The 17,961-nt window shown below is 36.6% G+C and overlaps 1 protein-coding gene across 1 annotated transcript; it reads left to right on the forward strand.

Moving 5' to 3' along the window:
• Window positions 1-2,450: 2,450 nt before the first annotated feature.
• Window positions 2,451-16,365, forward strand: LOC101206518 (pentatricopeptide repeat-containing protein At1g06710, mitochondrial). Its single transcript, XM_004140932.3, has 4 exons — window positions 2,451-5,542; window positions 7,976-8,290; window positions 8,444-8,552; window positions 15,909-16,365. The coding sequence occupies exons 1-2, from the start codon at window positions 2,576-2,578 to the stop codon at window positions 8,009-8,011; spliced, it is 3,003 nt and encodes a 1,000-aa protein (XP_004140980.1). The 5' UTR covers window positions 2,451-2,575; the 3' UTR covers window positions 8,012-8,290; window positions 8,444-8,552; window positions 15,909-16,365.
• Window positions 16,366-17,961: the final 1,596 nt, after the last annotated feature.

Genomic DNA, 17,961 nt, shown 5'->3' on the forward strand with positions numbered 1-17,961 from the left:
AGTGACTTATTTCATATTCTTGGCAACTTTGAGCCTTCGTGTTTTTTTTTTCTTGAATGAAAAGTTAAGAGGGGTTATATTAACGACCACAGACTCCTCTAAAATCGCACCGATCAATTTCTTCATTGGAATTTAAACATTTTTCTTAAATTTTTAACAATAATAATGACATTTTTAAGTTTTAATTGAATAAGTTAATTTGTTATGACTGAATCATATGCTTCTATAATTATATGCCAACGACATTGTAATTTATGAGATCATTTGACTCACTAATTGAAGTTATAAAGTTTGAAATTAGTATGTTTGTTGTGTAAACTTGTAAGATGAAATTATTACTAAATGTAAAGAGTAGATTAAGAGAAGAATATGAAGTTACTTGATAAATGTGAAAAATAAACATAGACAAAAATACGAAGTTCCTCCATAAATATGAAAAAGTAGAAAAAGATGAAAAGATAGATCTACTTAGTAAATGCAAAATTGAAGTGTTTATGTTGAGTTGTTTAGGCCAAATGGCCCCAACATTAATATAAATTTTAATGATTAAAACAAGTTATTAAAACATTAGGGTGGCAAAATAGTAAAATAACACACTTTTTCATTTATTGTGAATATCCAAATAAGAAAGAGTTTAATTTAAAAGATGTTTTCAAATATAGCAAGTTAAGCCAACTTATTTATAAATATGATAGACCACAATAGATTCGGTCATTGCTAGAAAGTAAAAATTTGTCATATTTGTAAATATTTTCAGTAATTCTGTCCTTCCAAGCAATAAGTTATCCTAATTTTTAACAAGTTTCTATTTATTCAAAATACAAATAGGAATTTTAAATTATTTCCTACCTTTAAAATCGTGAAATCTAAAATGATCCGTCTTTAAATCATCGTGCCAAATAGAGCATGATTAATGATTTAATTCATTTAGGTGGTGTTTGACAATTTGAGTAATTTGAGAGAATTAAGTTGGGTGGGACCCTATTAAAGAAGTTTACCATCTCCTTACTCACATTCCTCACATAGTTATTTGTGTCAACTTTCTCTATAATTATTATAACTCAATTAACAAACTTTTTGTTTTTATTATTAACCAAAGACGGTTTTGAACTATCACGATTTGTGAGGGAAAAAACAAAACCAAAACAAATTACAGAGGAGTTTGACGTGCAAGTTCGAAATCAAATGCATGAAAATTAAATGCTTGAAGACTTATGTGATGGGGTTCTGATGTCTGTAAATTACAAATGCATGTGTTTGGGTGTAAGATTTGAAAATTTGGGTTTCTCATGCCCGTTTTGGGTGCTAATTTTGAACACATGAGTTTAGCTAGTTTGTTTAGTTTTTTTTAACCGTATATCCTAAATTTCATCATTTATCAATTTTTAATAGATTTATCAATTTTTTTAACCGTATATTGATATTTGATTTATACCCGAGATCACTAGGTCATCAATTTTCACCTAGAAAAATATAACAAAATAAAAACAATTTCAATAAATGAAGGAAAAATTAGTTTTAAACAAGTAAGAGAAAAGAGAATTAAAAAAAGATGATCTAATGATTATTATTATTAAAAAACTCTCAAAGAAAAAAAAAGAAAATGTATTTTAAAAAATATTGTCGTGATTAAGTCAAATGCCTATTTAGAATAACTAAAGAAGTTTTTTCAAAAAACCATTTTTATTAATTTTTCAAGGTTGGTGGTGGTCGCTGGTGTTGGTGAACGGAAGTTTGGAGTTGTTGGAAATGACACCCAATGGTCCACTGATGATGGTCACTGGGGTGTTGTTCGAAGTTGCTAATGAAATTTCTAGATTGAATTAAGAAAAAAAAAGTATCTATGGGCTTGAATAGTGTTTGCTATTCAAACCTATGGGAGATAGTGTACGAAGCCTTTATAAAGATGGTCACCGATCAATGATGAAATGGATAACAGTCACCAATGATTAAGACGATTGGTTGGTCGCAACTGTCATGATAGTCAATCGGCAAGGGTCATGGCTATCAGTCATTGACCATCACCACGATCATTTATTAATAGGCACTATGATCAATATTAACAATAACGATTGGTCATCGATGGTTAAGATGTTCACTTGATGACAGTGACGTCTAAAGTTGTAGGTCACCAACGATCAAAACAATTGATAATCGACGGTCAAGACGATTGATAATCAACCATCAATAATTAACTGTCAAGAAGAGTCGATAATCAAGATGATCCAAAGTCGATAGTGAAGACAATCGGTTATTATGACCATTGATTGGTCATCAAAGATTGATTGTGAAGTTGACCAATATTTATTGTCAACGATCATCAATCATTGATAAGAGGTTGAAGTGAAATATTTTCTAACATGGATACCGTTCAATATATATATTCCAAAACCATGAATTTGAATTTTATTTTTTAAGTGCCCAAACCTATTCGATATGGCTTTGAATGCCAAATCCCGTTGATTCCAAACAATGGCCAAACACCGCTCAAGGTTTTTACATGAGGGTTCTCTTTGACCAAATAAACCCTTCATAAACCCAGTCCTAAATTCCCATTTCCAAGTTGTTGCGAGTAATGAGCAGAAGGGGGCTGAAATCTCTCCATTTTCTCTCATTCTCCTTCATTTCTTCTCCAATTCGATCCAACTCCTTCTTCTCTTCAAACCCATTTCCCATTTACTCTCATTCCTCCCCCTTTGCCCACTTTTCCACTTCTTCTCCGGACGATCTCCCAGGTTTGGTTGATCCCGATCAGTCGCTTTCGTCTGACACTTCCCGTGTCCAGTGCTTTTCGCCCCAAGAAGTCTCGCTTCTGCGTGATTCCTTGTTGGATTCTCATGCTGACTCTTGTTCTTCACACCGGACGCTTCAGACTGTTAAGATTTCAAACGAGGCCTTTTTGATACTAGATGCAGTTCGCAATTGTGATGATGGGTTCGGGGAAAAAACCCATATTGTACTTAGGCAGTTCAGGCAGAAGTTGAATCCTGATTTAGTGGTTGAGATTTTGAGTTTTTTGAAAAGTCCTGAACTGTGTGTCAAGTTCTTTTTGTGGGCTGGTCGACAAATTGGTTATGATCATACTCCGGCTGTGTACATCGCGTTGTTAGATGTTTTTGAGCGTGGTAGTTATGATCGAGTACCGGAGGAGTTTCTTAGGGAAATTAGGGGTGATGATAAAGAGGTGCTTGGAAAGTTGCTTAATGTGTTGATTAGAAAGTGTTGCCGAAATGGGTTGTGGAATGTAGCATTGGAAGAGCTCGGGAGGCTTAAGGACTTTGGGTACAAGCCTACCCGAATGACTTATAATGCTTTAGTTCAAGTCTTTCTCAGGGCGGATAAGTTGGACACTGCTCAATTGGTTCATAGAGAGATGTCAGAATTAGGATTGAGTATGGATGAGTTTACTCTTGGTTTTTTTGCTCAAGCTCTCTGCAAAGTGGGCAAATGGAGAGAGGCTCTCTCATTAATTGAAAAAGAAGATTTTGTCCCTAATACGATTCTTTATAATAAGATGATATCTGGACTGTGTGAAGCTTCGTTTTTTGAAGAAGCAATGGATTTTTTGAACAGGATGCGGTCTACTTCTTGCATCCCTAATGTTCAGACTTATAGGATACTGCTTTGTGGTTGTTTAAATAAAAAACAGTTGGGTCGATGTAAAAGAATTCTAAGCATGATGATTGCAGAAGGCTGTTATCCTAGTTATACGATATTTAATTCTCTTGTTCATGCTTATTGCAAATCAGATGATTTTTCATATGCTTATAAGTTGCTTAAGAAAATGGAAAAATGTGAATGCAAGCCTGGCTATGTGGTTTACAACATCTTAATTGGCAGTATTTGTAGTGGTGGAGAATTACCTGGGCCAGTTACATTTGAGTTGGCTGAGAAAGCTTACAATGAGATGCTTTCTGCTGGAACCGTCTTAAATAAGGTCAACGTTGTAAGCTTTGCTCGATGCCTTTGTGGCTTTGGGAAATTTGAGAAAGCTTATAAAGTAATCCATGAAATGATGGGTAATGGTTTCGTCCCTGATACTTCTACATATTCTGAAGTGATAGGTTTTCTATGTAATGCATCCAGGGTAGAAAATGCCTTTTTTCTTTTTAAAGAAATGAAAGGGACTGGTGTGGTTCCTGATGTTTATACATACACAATTTTAATTGATTGTTTTTCTAAAGCTGGCATCATTAAACAAGCTCACAATTGGCTAGATGAAATGGTAAGAGATGGCTGTGAACCTACTGTGGTGACTTATACAACCCTTATCCATGCATATCTTAAGGCTAAGAAAGTTTCTGTTGCTAATGAACTTTTTGAGTTAATGATAGCCAAGGGTTGTTTTCCTAATGTCATTACATATACAGCTTTAATTGATGGCTATTGTAAATCAGGGAATATAGAAAAAGCTTGCCAGATTTATGCAAGAATGAGAGGTGATGCAGACATTCCTGATGTAGATATGTATTTTAAAATAAAAAATAATGTGGCTGAAAAGCCAAATGTTGTTACGTATGGAGCTTTGGTGGATGGTTTATGCAAGGCCCATAAAGTCAAAGATGCCCGTGACTTGTTGGAGACCATGTTTGTGGATGGCTGTGAACCAAACACCATTGTATATGATGCACTAATTGATGGATTTTGTAAGGCTGCAAAGTTGGATGAAGCACAAGAGGTGTTTCATAAGATGGTAGAGCATGGGTATAATCCCAATGTCTATACTTATAGCTCTCTTATTGATAGACTATTCAAGGATAAACGTTTAGATCTTGTTTTGAAGGTGTTATCCAAAATGTTAGAGAATTCTTGTGCTCCAAACATTGTTATCTACACAGAGATGATTGATGGCCTTTCTAAAGTAGCAAAGACAGATGAAGCTTATAAGCTTATGTTGATGATGGAAGAGAAGGGATGTAAACCAAATGTTGTGACCTACACTGCAATGATTGATGGCTTTGGGAAAGCTGGTAAAGTTGACAAATGCCTTGAGCTTTTCAGGGAAATGGGCTCAAAAGGCTGTGCTCCAAATTTTGTCACCTACACAGTGTTGATCAACCATTGTTGTGCTACTGGCCATTTAGATGAGGCCTATGCACTGTTGGAAGAAATGAAACAGACATACTGGCCAAAACATGTATCGAGCTACTGTAAAGTTATTGAAGGCTATAAACGGGAGTTCATTCTCTCACTTGGGCTCTTAGAGGAAGTTGAGAAGAATGGTTCTGCACCAATTATTCTTCTATACAAGGTTTTGATTGATAACTTTGTTAAGGCAGGAAGACTGGAAGTGGCACTGGAGCTCCACAAAGAGGTTATATCAGCTTCCATGTCTATGGCTGCAAAGAAAAATCTGTATACAAGTTTGATTTACAGCTTTTCTTATGCAAGTAAGATTGGTCACGCGTTTGAGTTATTTTATGATATGATAAGAGATGGTGTTATACCAGATCTTGGTACGTTTGTCCACCTTCTTATGGGGCTTATCAGAGTTAGAAGGTGGGAAGAAGCACTTCAGCTGTCGGATAGCCTATGTCAAATGGTATGTGTCTTGAGCCCTCTGATTTTTAATTGTCCAGTCAGTTGTGTAATTCACCAACATCTGATTATTTTGGTCATCAAGTTTTCAATAAATACTCAAATATATGGAACCAAAGTGCTATTGTTTATTATTATTGTTAAGCTAAATTATGTAAAATATTCAACTTTGTACTTTATTTAACATTACCATTAAACTTTCAAAAGTGTTATTAACGCCCTTATACTTCAAAAGGAAATTTCAAAGCTACTCTTAACTCCTAATAAATGGATGGAAACAGATAGAAAATACAGCACAACTTTTTTTTTTCAAAATCATTAATGTTGAAGGAAATTAGGATTTATTGGGTTTATTCTTATTTAATATTTTCCATATTTGTACTTTTCCTTCATTATTGTTAGTATTTGGTCCCTATTCATTCACCAATATAATAGGTTATTATGTACAATTTGATTTATTCAATATATTATATAAAATTATCATGGTAACAGATCTCTAGATTTTGTTCAAACCTAGCTGGCACAATCTTGCTCTCATTGAACCCTAGCTGCCACAAGTTTGTTCAACCTTTGCCTCTGTCGATTTGACTAGTCATCGACGAAGGCAGACCCACTTGTAGATTTGATCCCTCATTAGCCTCTGTTCAATTCGTGTGCCTAGACCACCCTAGATCCACTCTATTCAGGTCCTTCATCACCTGCTGTCTCACCTCGTCGGCAACCGCATTCATGTGCCATCGTCATAGCTGCCGCACATTGCCTCCCTGATCTACGCTACCCTGATTCGCGTTGCTGCGTTGCTTTTTTGTCGTTGTCTCATTCAACTCACGCTCAGTGATCATGATACCATTCATCTGGATTTAAGATTCAACTTTTAGGGTATTTTCAGTGAAGTTTCAGATCCAGTTCAATTAAACTTGTTTAAGCTGTTTTGTTAAGCTCATTTGGTCCAGTTTTTCGATTGGTTCAGTCAACCCAAACTGGTTTGGTTTGATCAATCCAGCTCAGTTCAATATAATTAGACCAGTTTGGTTAATGCTTAGTTGATTCTTTTCAAGTTTCATCCTTTGGGTATCTGTTTCGTTTTCAAATAAGGTTTTGTGGGTTTTGTTATAGATCTCTCTATGACGATCTTTGTTATTGCCCATACATTCTTGTTTCGTTCTTCGTAGGTTTTGTTATAGATGTCTATATGAGGATCTATGTTTCTAACCCAGAAGTTTTTAGTCTCGTTCTTCATGGGTTTGTCTGTAACCTAGAAGTTCTTTGTGTGTTTGGTTCTTTACGGGTTTCTGATTTTATCCTAGATCTATTGATTTGATTCAGATGTTTTCTTAGTGAACTCAAGTTATTCGTGATTCTACCACCATGAGTTTGAGGGAGGGTGTATTGGGTTTATATAAAATTAGTATTTTGGTCTCTCTTTATTCACCAATTTTATAGGTTATTATGTAAAATTTGATTTATTCAATATATTATATAAAATTATCAATTAATACCCTTGACATTGAAAAAAAGTTGAAAAAAGGTTTTATCAGTTACCATTAGTATAACGATGAAAGCATTTATCTACACCCCATTTCACCTCCCTCTCCATTTCCTTCTCTTGCATTAGTTTACTGTCAATATATTAATGGTAATGACATGTTTTAGCCTTTTCTTTTTATGGAACTTTTAACTTTCAACAGTATTGTTGAAACAAGGAACTACTGGTTTCCGTCCATATACTAATAGTTAAAGTATTTTTGGACTTTTCTTTTTGAAAGTTTGAAGGTGACATGTGTTAATGAAACTTTTGAAAGTACAGAGGTATTTTTGAAATATTGTACTAACTATTTATGTTTAAACTAATAGTAGGGTGTTTTTTTTAACCTTTTTAAAGTTAAAGGGTATTAATGAATCTTTTGAAAGTTAAAGGGAATTCTTTAGACAAAGTACAACTTGTACAAGGTTCAGGTTTATGTTTACCCTTGTTATTATTACGTTGTTAGTTGTTATTACTTTGAGCCAAAGAGAATGATTCATTGAAATAATGAAAATGGAACAAAAGTTCAAAGCAAGTGATTTACGATGTGCAGCTAAAGTACTTGATATTAGTATACAAGTCGGGCATTGGGCAATACATTAGTAAAGCACACCTCTGACAATTATGTAAGAATTCATTGAAGAAAATAAATATTTTGGATTTTTTTCAAAATATAATTTAGAAAGTGAATTTGAGAATATTTTATGGTTGTTTATGTGATGTTCTGCAAATATCATTTTTGTAATTTGGAGCCTCCAGTTTCTCTGCTGTCTTAATTTAACATAGTCACCATATTCCCTTAATTTTAACTCGTATTGTTGTATTTGTAATGTTTAAAGTTTTGACCTAAGAGTTAAAGGTTCGAATCCTCCAACAACCACATGTTTAACTTAGAAATATTTCATCGAGCAGGATATCAATTGGTTGCGACGAGAAGACAAGCCTTGAAGAGATTTCTGGACCAATTGTTTTTGTTGTTACGCCCATGGTTTATGCGAATGCCTCCAAGAGTGTGATCAGTAATTCAACCGTGGTAACCATTTTGGAGGGTTTGATCATGCACTCAAGAAAACCTTTGAAGATGTGCTACACATTTCATGCACCCATGAGCAACTATTGCAGCCAAGGATAATTTGATTCCTTTGGTATTTTACCTGTCAATCAGAAGATAATTTGGACAAAAATTATTACCTTTGCATCATCCGGTGTCTTGACTTGGGAGAAGGAGTAAGATCACATAACTTCTGATTGAATTTTCTTGCATGTATGGGGAGACAGGAAAGGGCCATGTCGCTAACATTACACCATTCATTTTCTTTGGTCTGAATACTTGTTTGATATCATAAATTTTATTCTTATTTTACTTTGATCACTATACAGAATGTTCAAAGGAATCTGCAGGTCAACTGCCAACAGAATGAGTTGTGTGCATTGGAGCTGTTGAACTGATTTTCTGCAGTTGGTCCCTTCACAGCCCCATGGTGGAAAGGTCAATTTTATATTGTTTTTTCCCCTCCCGAGCAATTTTTTCGATAAATGTTATCTAATCTATGCAACACATGTATAAAGACCTCTCTAGTTATTGGTAGAGTTTTTTTTTCTTGGAAAATTTGCTACTGGCTCTTTGTTCAGTGTTGTCCTCTTCTTCCTCTAGGTTTCGTTGGGGATATCTTCATTTTAATTTGGGGTGAACTCTTTTAATTTGGGGCGGGGCTGTAGGAGGGACCCACCTGTGAGGAGTATAAAAGGAATGTTTTGGGGATTACCAAAATAGGTTATACTTGAGTGAAAAGCTGCTGAGAGCTTTTGGGAGAAGAGACCAGCCTCGAACGAGCTGGGCATTGTTCTTTACTTTACATTCTTCCCTTCCTTTTCCTCTTATGTTGTTGGTTTCCTTGTGAACCCTCTAGATTTCATATCAATATAGCCAGGGACAAGGAACAACAAACAAGAATAAATACAAGAAATTAGAGATGTCGATTTTCGTCGGGGAGAATCTAGAATCGTGGGTTACGGGTCGAACATTATTTTGAAATCAATAATTTAGCCGAAACTGAGAAGGTCTAGGCCTCAGTCATGAGTTTTGCACAAGATGAAGTTAATTGGTTCAGGTGGAGCAATAACCAGAAGAAGGTAACGTTGTGGGAGGATCTAAAAAATCAGATGTCCGAACATTTTCAACACATTGAAGAAGGAAGCTTAGGAGCTAGGTTGAAAAGAATCAAACAGGATGGGATATATGCTGAATATTTGAAGAAGTTTCTGAGCTACTCCACACCGTTGGCGGAGATGGAAGAAAGTGTGTTGATGGATGCATTTATGACGGGGTGGAATTGGAACTATAGGCGGAGGTTGTTAGCCGTCTCCCAAAGTCATAAGAAGAATGCATGAAGGGAGCCCAATTAGTGAATGACCATAACGTATCCCTAAAGTTGGCCTTAGAGCAAATGGGGAGCCCATGGGCCAGGTAAAAAGAAAGCCGAATCCAGAAAGTCCACGATTACTAGCACAAGAAGGCCCAGAGAAAAGGGTGGGGGAGCCCAGATATGTCAAATTACTATACGTATTAAGGGGAACTATGTCAAAAAGGAACCACCAGTAAAGAGACTCTGAAAGTGAGTTTAGGGCACGACATGACAAGGGCCTCTGTTTCTGATGTAATGAGAAGTATTCCCATGGTCATTGCTGTAAGGTAAGAGAGAATAGGGAGCTAAAGTTGTTAATAATGAATGAGGAAGAAGAAAATGAAATGTTGGCTAAGTTGGGAAAGGAATTCGCGGCCATTGACGGGGAAACACAATTTGTTGAATTAAACTTCCTAGCGGTGTCGGGGGATACAAAGGTGGCATTGTGTTCAATATTAGGGTTTGCTGCAAAAGAAACAATGAAGCTCTGAGGTTTAGTGAAGGGTCAGAACGTAGTAGTATTCATTGACAGGAACCCACCCATAATTTTATCCATAAAAGATTAGTGGATGAACTGAACCTATCAATTACAAAGGAGACAAAGTTTGGAGTTACGATTGGGGGTGGAACAACTCAGGAAGGAAGAGGCATTTGCAAGAGAGTGGAAGTAAGGCTGACCGAGTTGACCATTGTGGGGATTTCCTAGCAATTAAATTGGGTAAAATGTATGTTATTCTAGGGATGTAGTGTTGCTCACTACCGAATTTATGAGGGTACATTGGCCATGTCAGGGTGGATCTGTTATTAACCAAAGTCGAATGGTCACTCAAGACGCTTTCCAAGACCTGGAAAGAGGAAAATCAAGGCTTTTTAATTGAATTTCAAAATATTGAAATTGAGACAAATATTAAAGCGGAAAGAGAAGCATATGAGAAGGGAAAGGAAGAAGATTTGCCGATGATACAATTCTTGTTAAAGCTATATGAGACGATTTTGAACTATCTAAGGGCTTACCTTCTAAACATACTACGAACCAACACAGAAGGAAGGAAGAAATTGATTAATGTCAACAACTGATTAATGTCAAGCCATATAATTATAGTTACATACAGAAGGAAGAAATCGAGAGATTGGTAACGGAGATATTGTAAGCTGGAATTATTCAGCTGGGCTGTAGTACATACTCGGGTTCAGTGCTCTTATTATAGAATGATGGGGGGTGGAGGTTCTGCATTGATTATCAAATTGAACCAAGTGACAACAATGGACAAATTTCCAATACTAGTGAAAATTACTTTGTGAGCTACATGGGGCAGCACTATTTTTTAAATTAGACCTTCGCTCAAGGTACCAGCAGATTCGAATGGAGGAGAGTGACATTGAGAAAACAACTTTTTGTACACATGAGGGCCACGATGAATTTCTGGCAATGCCATTCGGATTGACCAATGCATCAGCCACGTTCCAATCGTTAATGAATCAAGTTTTTCGACCATTCTTAAGATGCTTTGTGTTGGTATTCTTTGAAGACATCCTAGTCCACCGTACAGACATAACAGAGCATGAGAAACACCTTGGGGTGGTTTTTAACATCCTCAAAGACAACCACTTTTGCTAATGGAAAGAAATGTGTTTTTGGGCATCCAAGGATTCAATACGTAGGCCATCGAATCTCGAGCAAAGGTGTGGAGGTGAATGGGGAAAAAGTTAAAGCAATGGTCAATTGGCCCCAACCAAAAGTTGTGACAAAGTTTTGTGGATTTTTGGGTTTAACCAAGTATTATAGATGTTTTGTAAAGGGTTTTGGAGATGTTGGGGCACCAGTTACCAAACTCCTATAGAAAAATGCGTTCAGATGGAATGACGAAGTGATCGAGGCTTTCGAACAACTGAAACAAGCCATGATATTGGTCCCTATATTGGCTCTCTCGGATTTTTCATCACCTTTCATAATAGAGACCAATGCATCGGGAGTTGGGTTAGGGCAATGTTAAGCCAAAATGTTGAAAGGCATGCGGATAGACGATATTGATCTGATTAACAAGAATGGGTTGATAACCCCAAGTACACTCACTCAGAGCACAATCACAATCGATTGTCTCTAACCTCAACCTCACTCTCGAGAAGATTCTACTAAGTAACTAACTACCCTTCCCTCGTTCAGACTTTCTTTTTATAACCTCCCTCATATTGGTCCCTACCCTTACCCGTTTCTCTCTTTCTTGCCTTTACCTCTCCTATGATATTAATGTATAACTGGTGGCCTAACATTACTCCCCCCTTCTAAATTCATCTTGTCCTCAAGGTGAAACATAGGAAATTGTTGGCTAAAATTTTCAATTATTTCCCAAGTAGTATCATTTGGAGTCTCTTCGAAGCAATTTTTATTAAAAGGAAACGAGTCTCACTATCAAAATATTGAAAAATAGAGAGACAAAAGCTCAATGTACAAGAGGGTTATATATAGAGCAATGGGGCCTTCCAAGCAATTAATATCTCCCATCCTCTTGTGTTTAGATTTTTGCAATAGCCATAGACTTCTTCAGGTTCGGTTACCCATTTGAATTTCTTCGATAGGGGAGGTAGTGCTGGTTCCACCGTCTTATTTGATCCTAGTGTTTTCTTTAGCTGCGAGACATGAAAAACTAGGTGGATTGAAGCTTCTTTTGGTAAGGCCAAGCGATACGCTACCGTCCCTACTCTTGCTTCATTTCAGTAGGGCCTTGAGTACTTAGGTGATAGCTTCTCATTACGTCTTGCCGTCACTGAGGTTTGTTTATTCGGTCGTAGCTTCAAATGCACATAATCTCTTACTTCGAACTCTCCAGTTCTCTTCTTTTTTTATCAGCAAATTTCTTCATATGTTGTTAAGCCATTCTCAAATGCTCCTTCTAAACTCCTAAGTCTACTTCTCTCTCGTAACTATTGATCAATGGTGGAATTGGTGGTCGTTTGCTCTCCATAGGCAATAATTGAGAAGCTATTGGAGAATGAAGATAGTGTATCTAATTACTCACTCGAGCAAGGAGTGCTGAAATTAAGAGGTCATTTGGTAATCTCTAAGACCTCCACGTTACTTCCATCTATAATACATACATACCATGACTCTGTGTTTGGAGGACATCGGGTTTCTTACACTTATAAAAGATTACTAAGAGAGTTGTATTAGGAAGGTATGAAGGGTGATATTAAGAATGTTTAATTTTTTAGAGAAATAAATCGTTGACAGCCGGGGCTAGACTATTGTTGCCCCTGAGCATTCCCAATTCAATATGGGAAGACATTTCGATGGACTTCATCAAGGGACTACCAAAATCGAAGGGGTTCGATGTCATCTTTGTCGTGGTGGATCGTTTGACGAAATATAGCCATTTTATAGGCTTGAACACCCGTTTACAGTGAGGGTTAGCTGATGTTTTTGTGAAGAAGATGATGTAAAGCTTCACATATACCCAAAATCTATTGTTTTTGATAGAGATAAGGTGTTCTTAAGCCATTTTTGGCTGGAGTTATTCAAACTAGCTGGGACTTAATTGAATAGAAACATAGTTTTCCATCCACAATCAAATGGTCAAACTGAAGTGGTAAATAAAAGTTTCAAAGCCTACCGCGTTGCTTTTAAGAGGAAAGCCTTCACAATGGTATGTCTGATTGCACTGGGCAGAATATTGGCATAACACCACCTATAATGCTTCCACTGACATCTCTCCATTTCAAGCTCTGTATGGTCGAGCACAATCACAATCGGTTGTCTTTGCCCTCAAACCTCTCACTGTTGAGAAGATTATACTGAGGAACTATCTACCCTTCCCTCTCTCAAACTTTCTATTTATAACCTACCTCACAGTGGTCCCCACCCTTACCCGTTTCTCCCTTTCTTGCCTTTACCTCTCCTATGATATTGATTTGTAGCTGGGGGCCTAACAAATGCTAAGCCCATTGCGTACTACAGTAAGAAATTGTCACCTAGAGCGCAAGCAAAATCTATATATGAGAGAGAGGTAATGACAGTGGTAACGACAGTGCAGAAATGGAGACATTACTTATTAGAAAAGTAATTTTCTGTGATTTCGGACCAAAAAGCTCTGAAATTCCACATTGAGCAAAGGGAAGTGCAATTGCAATTCCATAGGTGGTTGACAAAATTGGTAGGTCATGATTTCGAGATATTATACCAACTAGAAACTTCAAAACAAAGTTGTTGATGTGCTATCAAATGTGTCTCATTATGTGGAATTGGCCGTGTTATCAACCTTGGGAATAGCGGATGTTGAGATTGTTCTAGATGAAGTTGAGAAAGATGAGGAACATCAACAAATGATATCTTGAAAGAGTATCCAGAGGGAAAACCTAATTATCGGCGGATAAATTACAAGGGAAGATTAGTGCTCTTATAGACATCATCTTTAATATTGTCCCTGTTGCACACATTTCATGATTCGGTGTTGGAAAGTCATTCAGGTTTGCTCTAGACCTACAAAAGAAGGAATGAGGAAATGCACTGGATAGGAATGAAAAATGATGTCAAGAAGTATGTAGAGCAGTATGAGATTTGTCAGAGGAATAAGATTTTGATTCGACAACTCCCGCCAGCCTCCTACAGCCATTGCCATTGCCATTGCCGGAGCTAATCCTTGAGGACTGGACCATGGATTTTGTTGAGGGTCTACTGAAGGCGGGAGCTTTTGACTCTATCATGGTCATAGTGGATAGGCATAGCAAGTTTGCACATTTTATCATTCTCTGACGCTCGTTTAAAACTAAGGAGCAGAAATCTTCCTTGAGAGAGTAGTGAGCAAACATGGAGTTCCTAAATCGCTAATCATAGATCGTGACAAAATATTCTTGAGTAATTTTTGGAAGGAACTATTATCGGCCACGGGGACTGTCCTTAAGAGGAGAACTGGATTCCATCCATATACCAAAGACCAAACTAAGAGGGGTCAACCATTGTCTAGAAACGTATCTCCAATGTTATTGCAAAGAACAACCGACCAAATGGAATAATGCATACCTGGTACAACACAACATTTCATGCGTCATCAAAGACTACGCCATTCCAGATTGTTTTTGGTAGACCACCACCTCCATTTTTGTCATATGGAAACAGAAAATCTACCAATAATAGCACGGAACAATTGTTGATTGATGGATACTTGGTTATCAATCTTTGAAAGAAAACAAAGTGATAACGAAGAAACATGCTGATTTGCTTTGAGAAAGTTGAAGTTCAATGTTGGGGATGAAGTTTACTTGAACTTGAGACCTTACCAGCATTGATAGTTAGTGCGGATAAGAAGTGAAAAGTTGGCCCCTAAATTTTATGGACCTTACAGAGTGATCGAGTCCATTGGGGAAGTGGCGTATATATTAGATTTACCACCAGAGGCGGCCATTCACAACGTATTCTGTATATCTCAACTGAAGCTTAAGTTAGGATAGACCCAACTGGTGCTTCGAATACCACCGACATTGGCTGAAAACTTTGAACTGCAAGTGCTTTTGGAGACGGTGTTGGGAGTTCGGTGGAATAGTGAATTGGGGGCAAATGAGTGGTTGGTTAAATGGAAAGGAGGACTGAACTGTGAAACAACTTGGGAATCAGTTCATCTGATGAATAAGCAGTTTTCCACGTTCCACCTTAAGGACAAGGTGCAATTCGAGCAGGGCGGTAATGTTAGGCCTCCAATCATTCACATATATAAATGTAAAAGCGAAGCTGTGAGGGGTGTGATGGGAGTTACACAGAAGATAGTTTGTGGGGAGGCTATAGGAGGGATCAACCTGTGAGGAAGTATAAAAGGAGTGTTTTGAGGATTACCAAAATAGGTTATAATCGAGTGAAAACCTGCCGAGAGCTTTAGTGAGAAGATATCAGCCTTGTCGAAGGAGTTGGGGCATTGTTCTTCATCTTTACATTCTTGTTTTCCTTTTCCTTTTACGCTGTTGCTTGCATTATCCTTGAGTTGTTGATTTCCTTGTGAACCTTCTGGATTTCATTTCAATATATAATAGCATAGCAATGTCTCTCTTTCTCTACTCATGTTAGAAATTTTCTGATTTTCATAGGATCCTGAAGAAGGATCCTAACAAGTACCCTCCCATTTTCCGTACTAATGAACTCTCTTTTCTTTCAATTGCTTTATTCATTTACATATTTTTGAGAGGGGGGAAAGACAATATGTTGATCAGACTGCAAGGGGTCTTTTGGCAACTGTATGAAACTTTAACTTGCTTTAGCTTCCCTTTGATCTGTCTAAGTGAAAGTTTAAGGAGTACCCTCACTTTGAAACTGAGTTTCTTTATGAGAATAGTTCATTGAAACATGTATTTGTGTTTTGTGGTTCATTTAGATTTTCCTTTCAATTTAAAGTCACCCACTATCTCCTCCTTTGAATATTTGAGATAAATTCTTGAACAATCAACTTCTGTGCTTTCAGGTTGAGATTCAAAAGGGCATCTCCATGTTTTTCTGGCAACTCTGCCAGATACAAAATAGAAAGAACAGAAGATTTGGTGGTTTTATTTTTTCGTTGAATCATGCAACGTCTCAGTGGGTGGACATAGGAAGATGAGATGTATGTTCCTTTTTTTCTCACTTCTTTTTGTCATTGATTATTTCTAGGAGTTTTTATATGTATATGGAAAACCAAGATTTACTAGGGCAAAGAATACAAATCGTCTTACGAAATGAGCCTGTACAAGAAAATTGAGACTCACAAGCCTTGTTAGTTCTCAGCCACGTGAACTTTAATTCTGAGCTATTGAACTTGTTTCTTGATTCATTAGTATTGACCAAAACCCATATCTTAATTCGAAAATTCAACGTCTCACCCTGAAGTTGTACCAAAAAATACTATGGTTCTACTAAAAAAAACTTGTTTTTCAGACGTTTTACAACTTTTAGTTGGATTTTATTGGCATGATAATGAAATCTCTTCCAGAGAAGAGCAAGGTGTTTAGAATTATCTGTGGCAGTAGATGGTGATGGAATTGCTCATGGTGGCATCGACTTAAAACATGTACACGATTTGGCGTCGGGGATCCCTTCCCTGATTGCTCTCCAATATTAATTAAAAAGTTGAAATTTACACTAAAGTGTTAATTGAAAAGTTGCACTGTTCTAACCATTTTGTTTTTTATATTTGTAAATTAAGCATATTTTATCCCCAATTTTTACTTAGTTTTCATCTTTATTGAGTAGAGGTGTTGAATTTTTAGTAAAATTTGGAAAACAAAAACTTTTTAAAAGAAAAATTGCACTATATATATAGCACAAATATAGAACATGGAACGATATATATTACTGCATAAAATTCAAAAGGAGATTTTATGTTACAACATGAAATTCAAGGAGAGGTTTATGAAATTTTCAACATGAAATTTTCAACATGAAATTCAAGGAGAGGTTTATGAAATTTTGTAGTATATGTAGTTATAGATATGTATAGTCTTACCTTTATCCCCTTAGATATCCATTGCCAACTAACTTTTGGTGATTGCTTTTTTGGCAACTGATGTCGACCATCTTCTAATGATCGCTTTTTGACAACCCAATGCAGTCAATTTCCTGTAACTGCTTTTATATGGTCGTCAACCAACTTTCGACAATTGTTGCTACCCATCTTTGATTATCATTTTTTGATATTGCCACGAATTTTCGACGACCATTTTTTTAGCCGATGCTTGTCAACCAACTTTTATTGACCATTTTCCAGTGACTATTGTGGACCAACCTTTATAACCATTTTTCGACAACCGTCACCGGCCAATTAACAATGATTTATTTTTATGATGCTACTAGCCAACTTTTGGTGATTCTTTTAGTCAACTATCGTCGACCAACTTCTGACCATGCCTCTGTCAATTGTTTCCTGATGACTACTGAAGGTCAACTTCTGGTGACTGTTTTTTTGACAATTACTATCCATCAATCTTTAGTGGCCGCTTTTCAGCAAAGGTCCTTGGCCAATTTTTAACTATCGTTTTTTCAACAACTGACATCCGCCAACATTTAGTGACCATTTTTTTATGATTGTCAACGACCAACCTCCAACCACCTTCTTCAGTGGCCACTTTCTAGTGACTATTGTTGATCAACTTCTGACAACTATTTTCTTAACAACGGTTGCCACCCAATGACTGACGACCGTTTTTCCATGACCATTGTTAGTCAACTTTCAACGAACATTGCCGCAAAATACAAGCTCTATTTTCTTGTGGCCACCTTTGACCACCGTCTCCAACAAGTTTTTTCGACGATGGTTAGTGCCCAACTTTTATATAAAATCATTTTTGAAAAGAAAAAAAAGCTATTATAATTAATTTGTCATAAATTTTCAATTACATATAATTTGGTAATTTTAAAAATCACTTTACGTAGTCATTCAAAATCACTTTTAAGTATTTGAAAATCACATTTAAAAGTTTGGAACCCAACGGTCAAGTAGTAATAAAATAATGTAAGATATCGAATACCGTTCTTAGGGATTC

Source organism: Cucumis sativus, chromosome 6 (assembly GCF_000004075.3).
Source record: "Cucumis sativus cultivar 9930 chromosome 6, Cucumber_9930_V3, whole genome shotgun sequence".
NCBI lineage: Eukaryota > Viridiplantae > Streptophyta > Magnoliopsida > Cucurbitales > Cucurbitaceae > Cucumis > Cucumis sativus.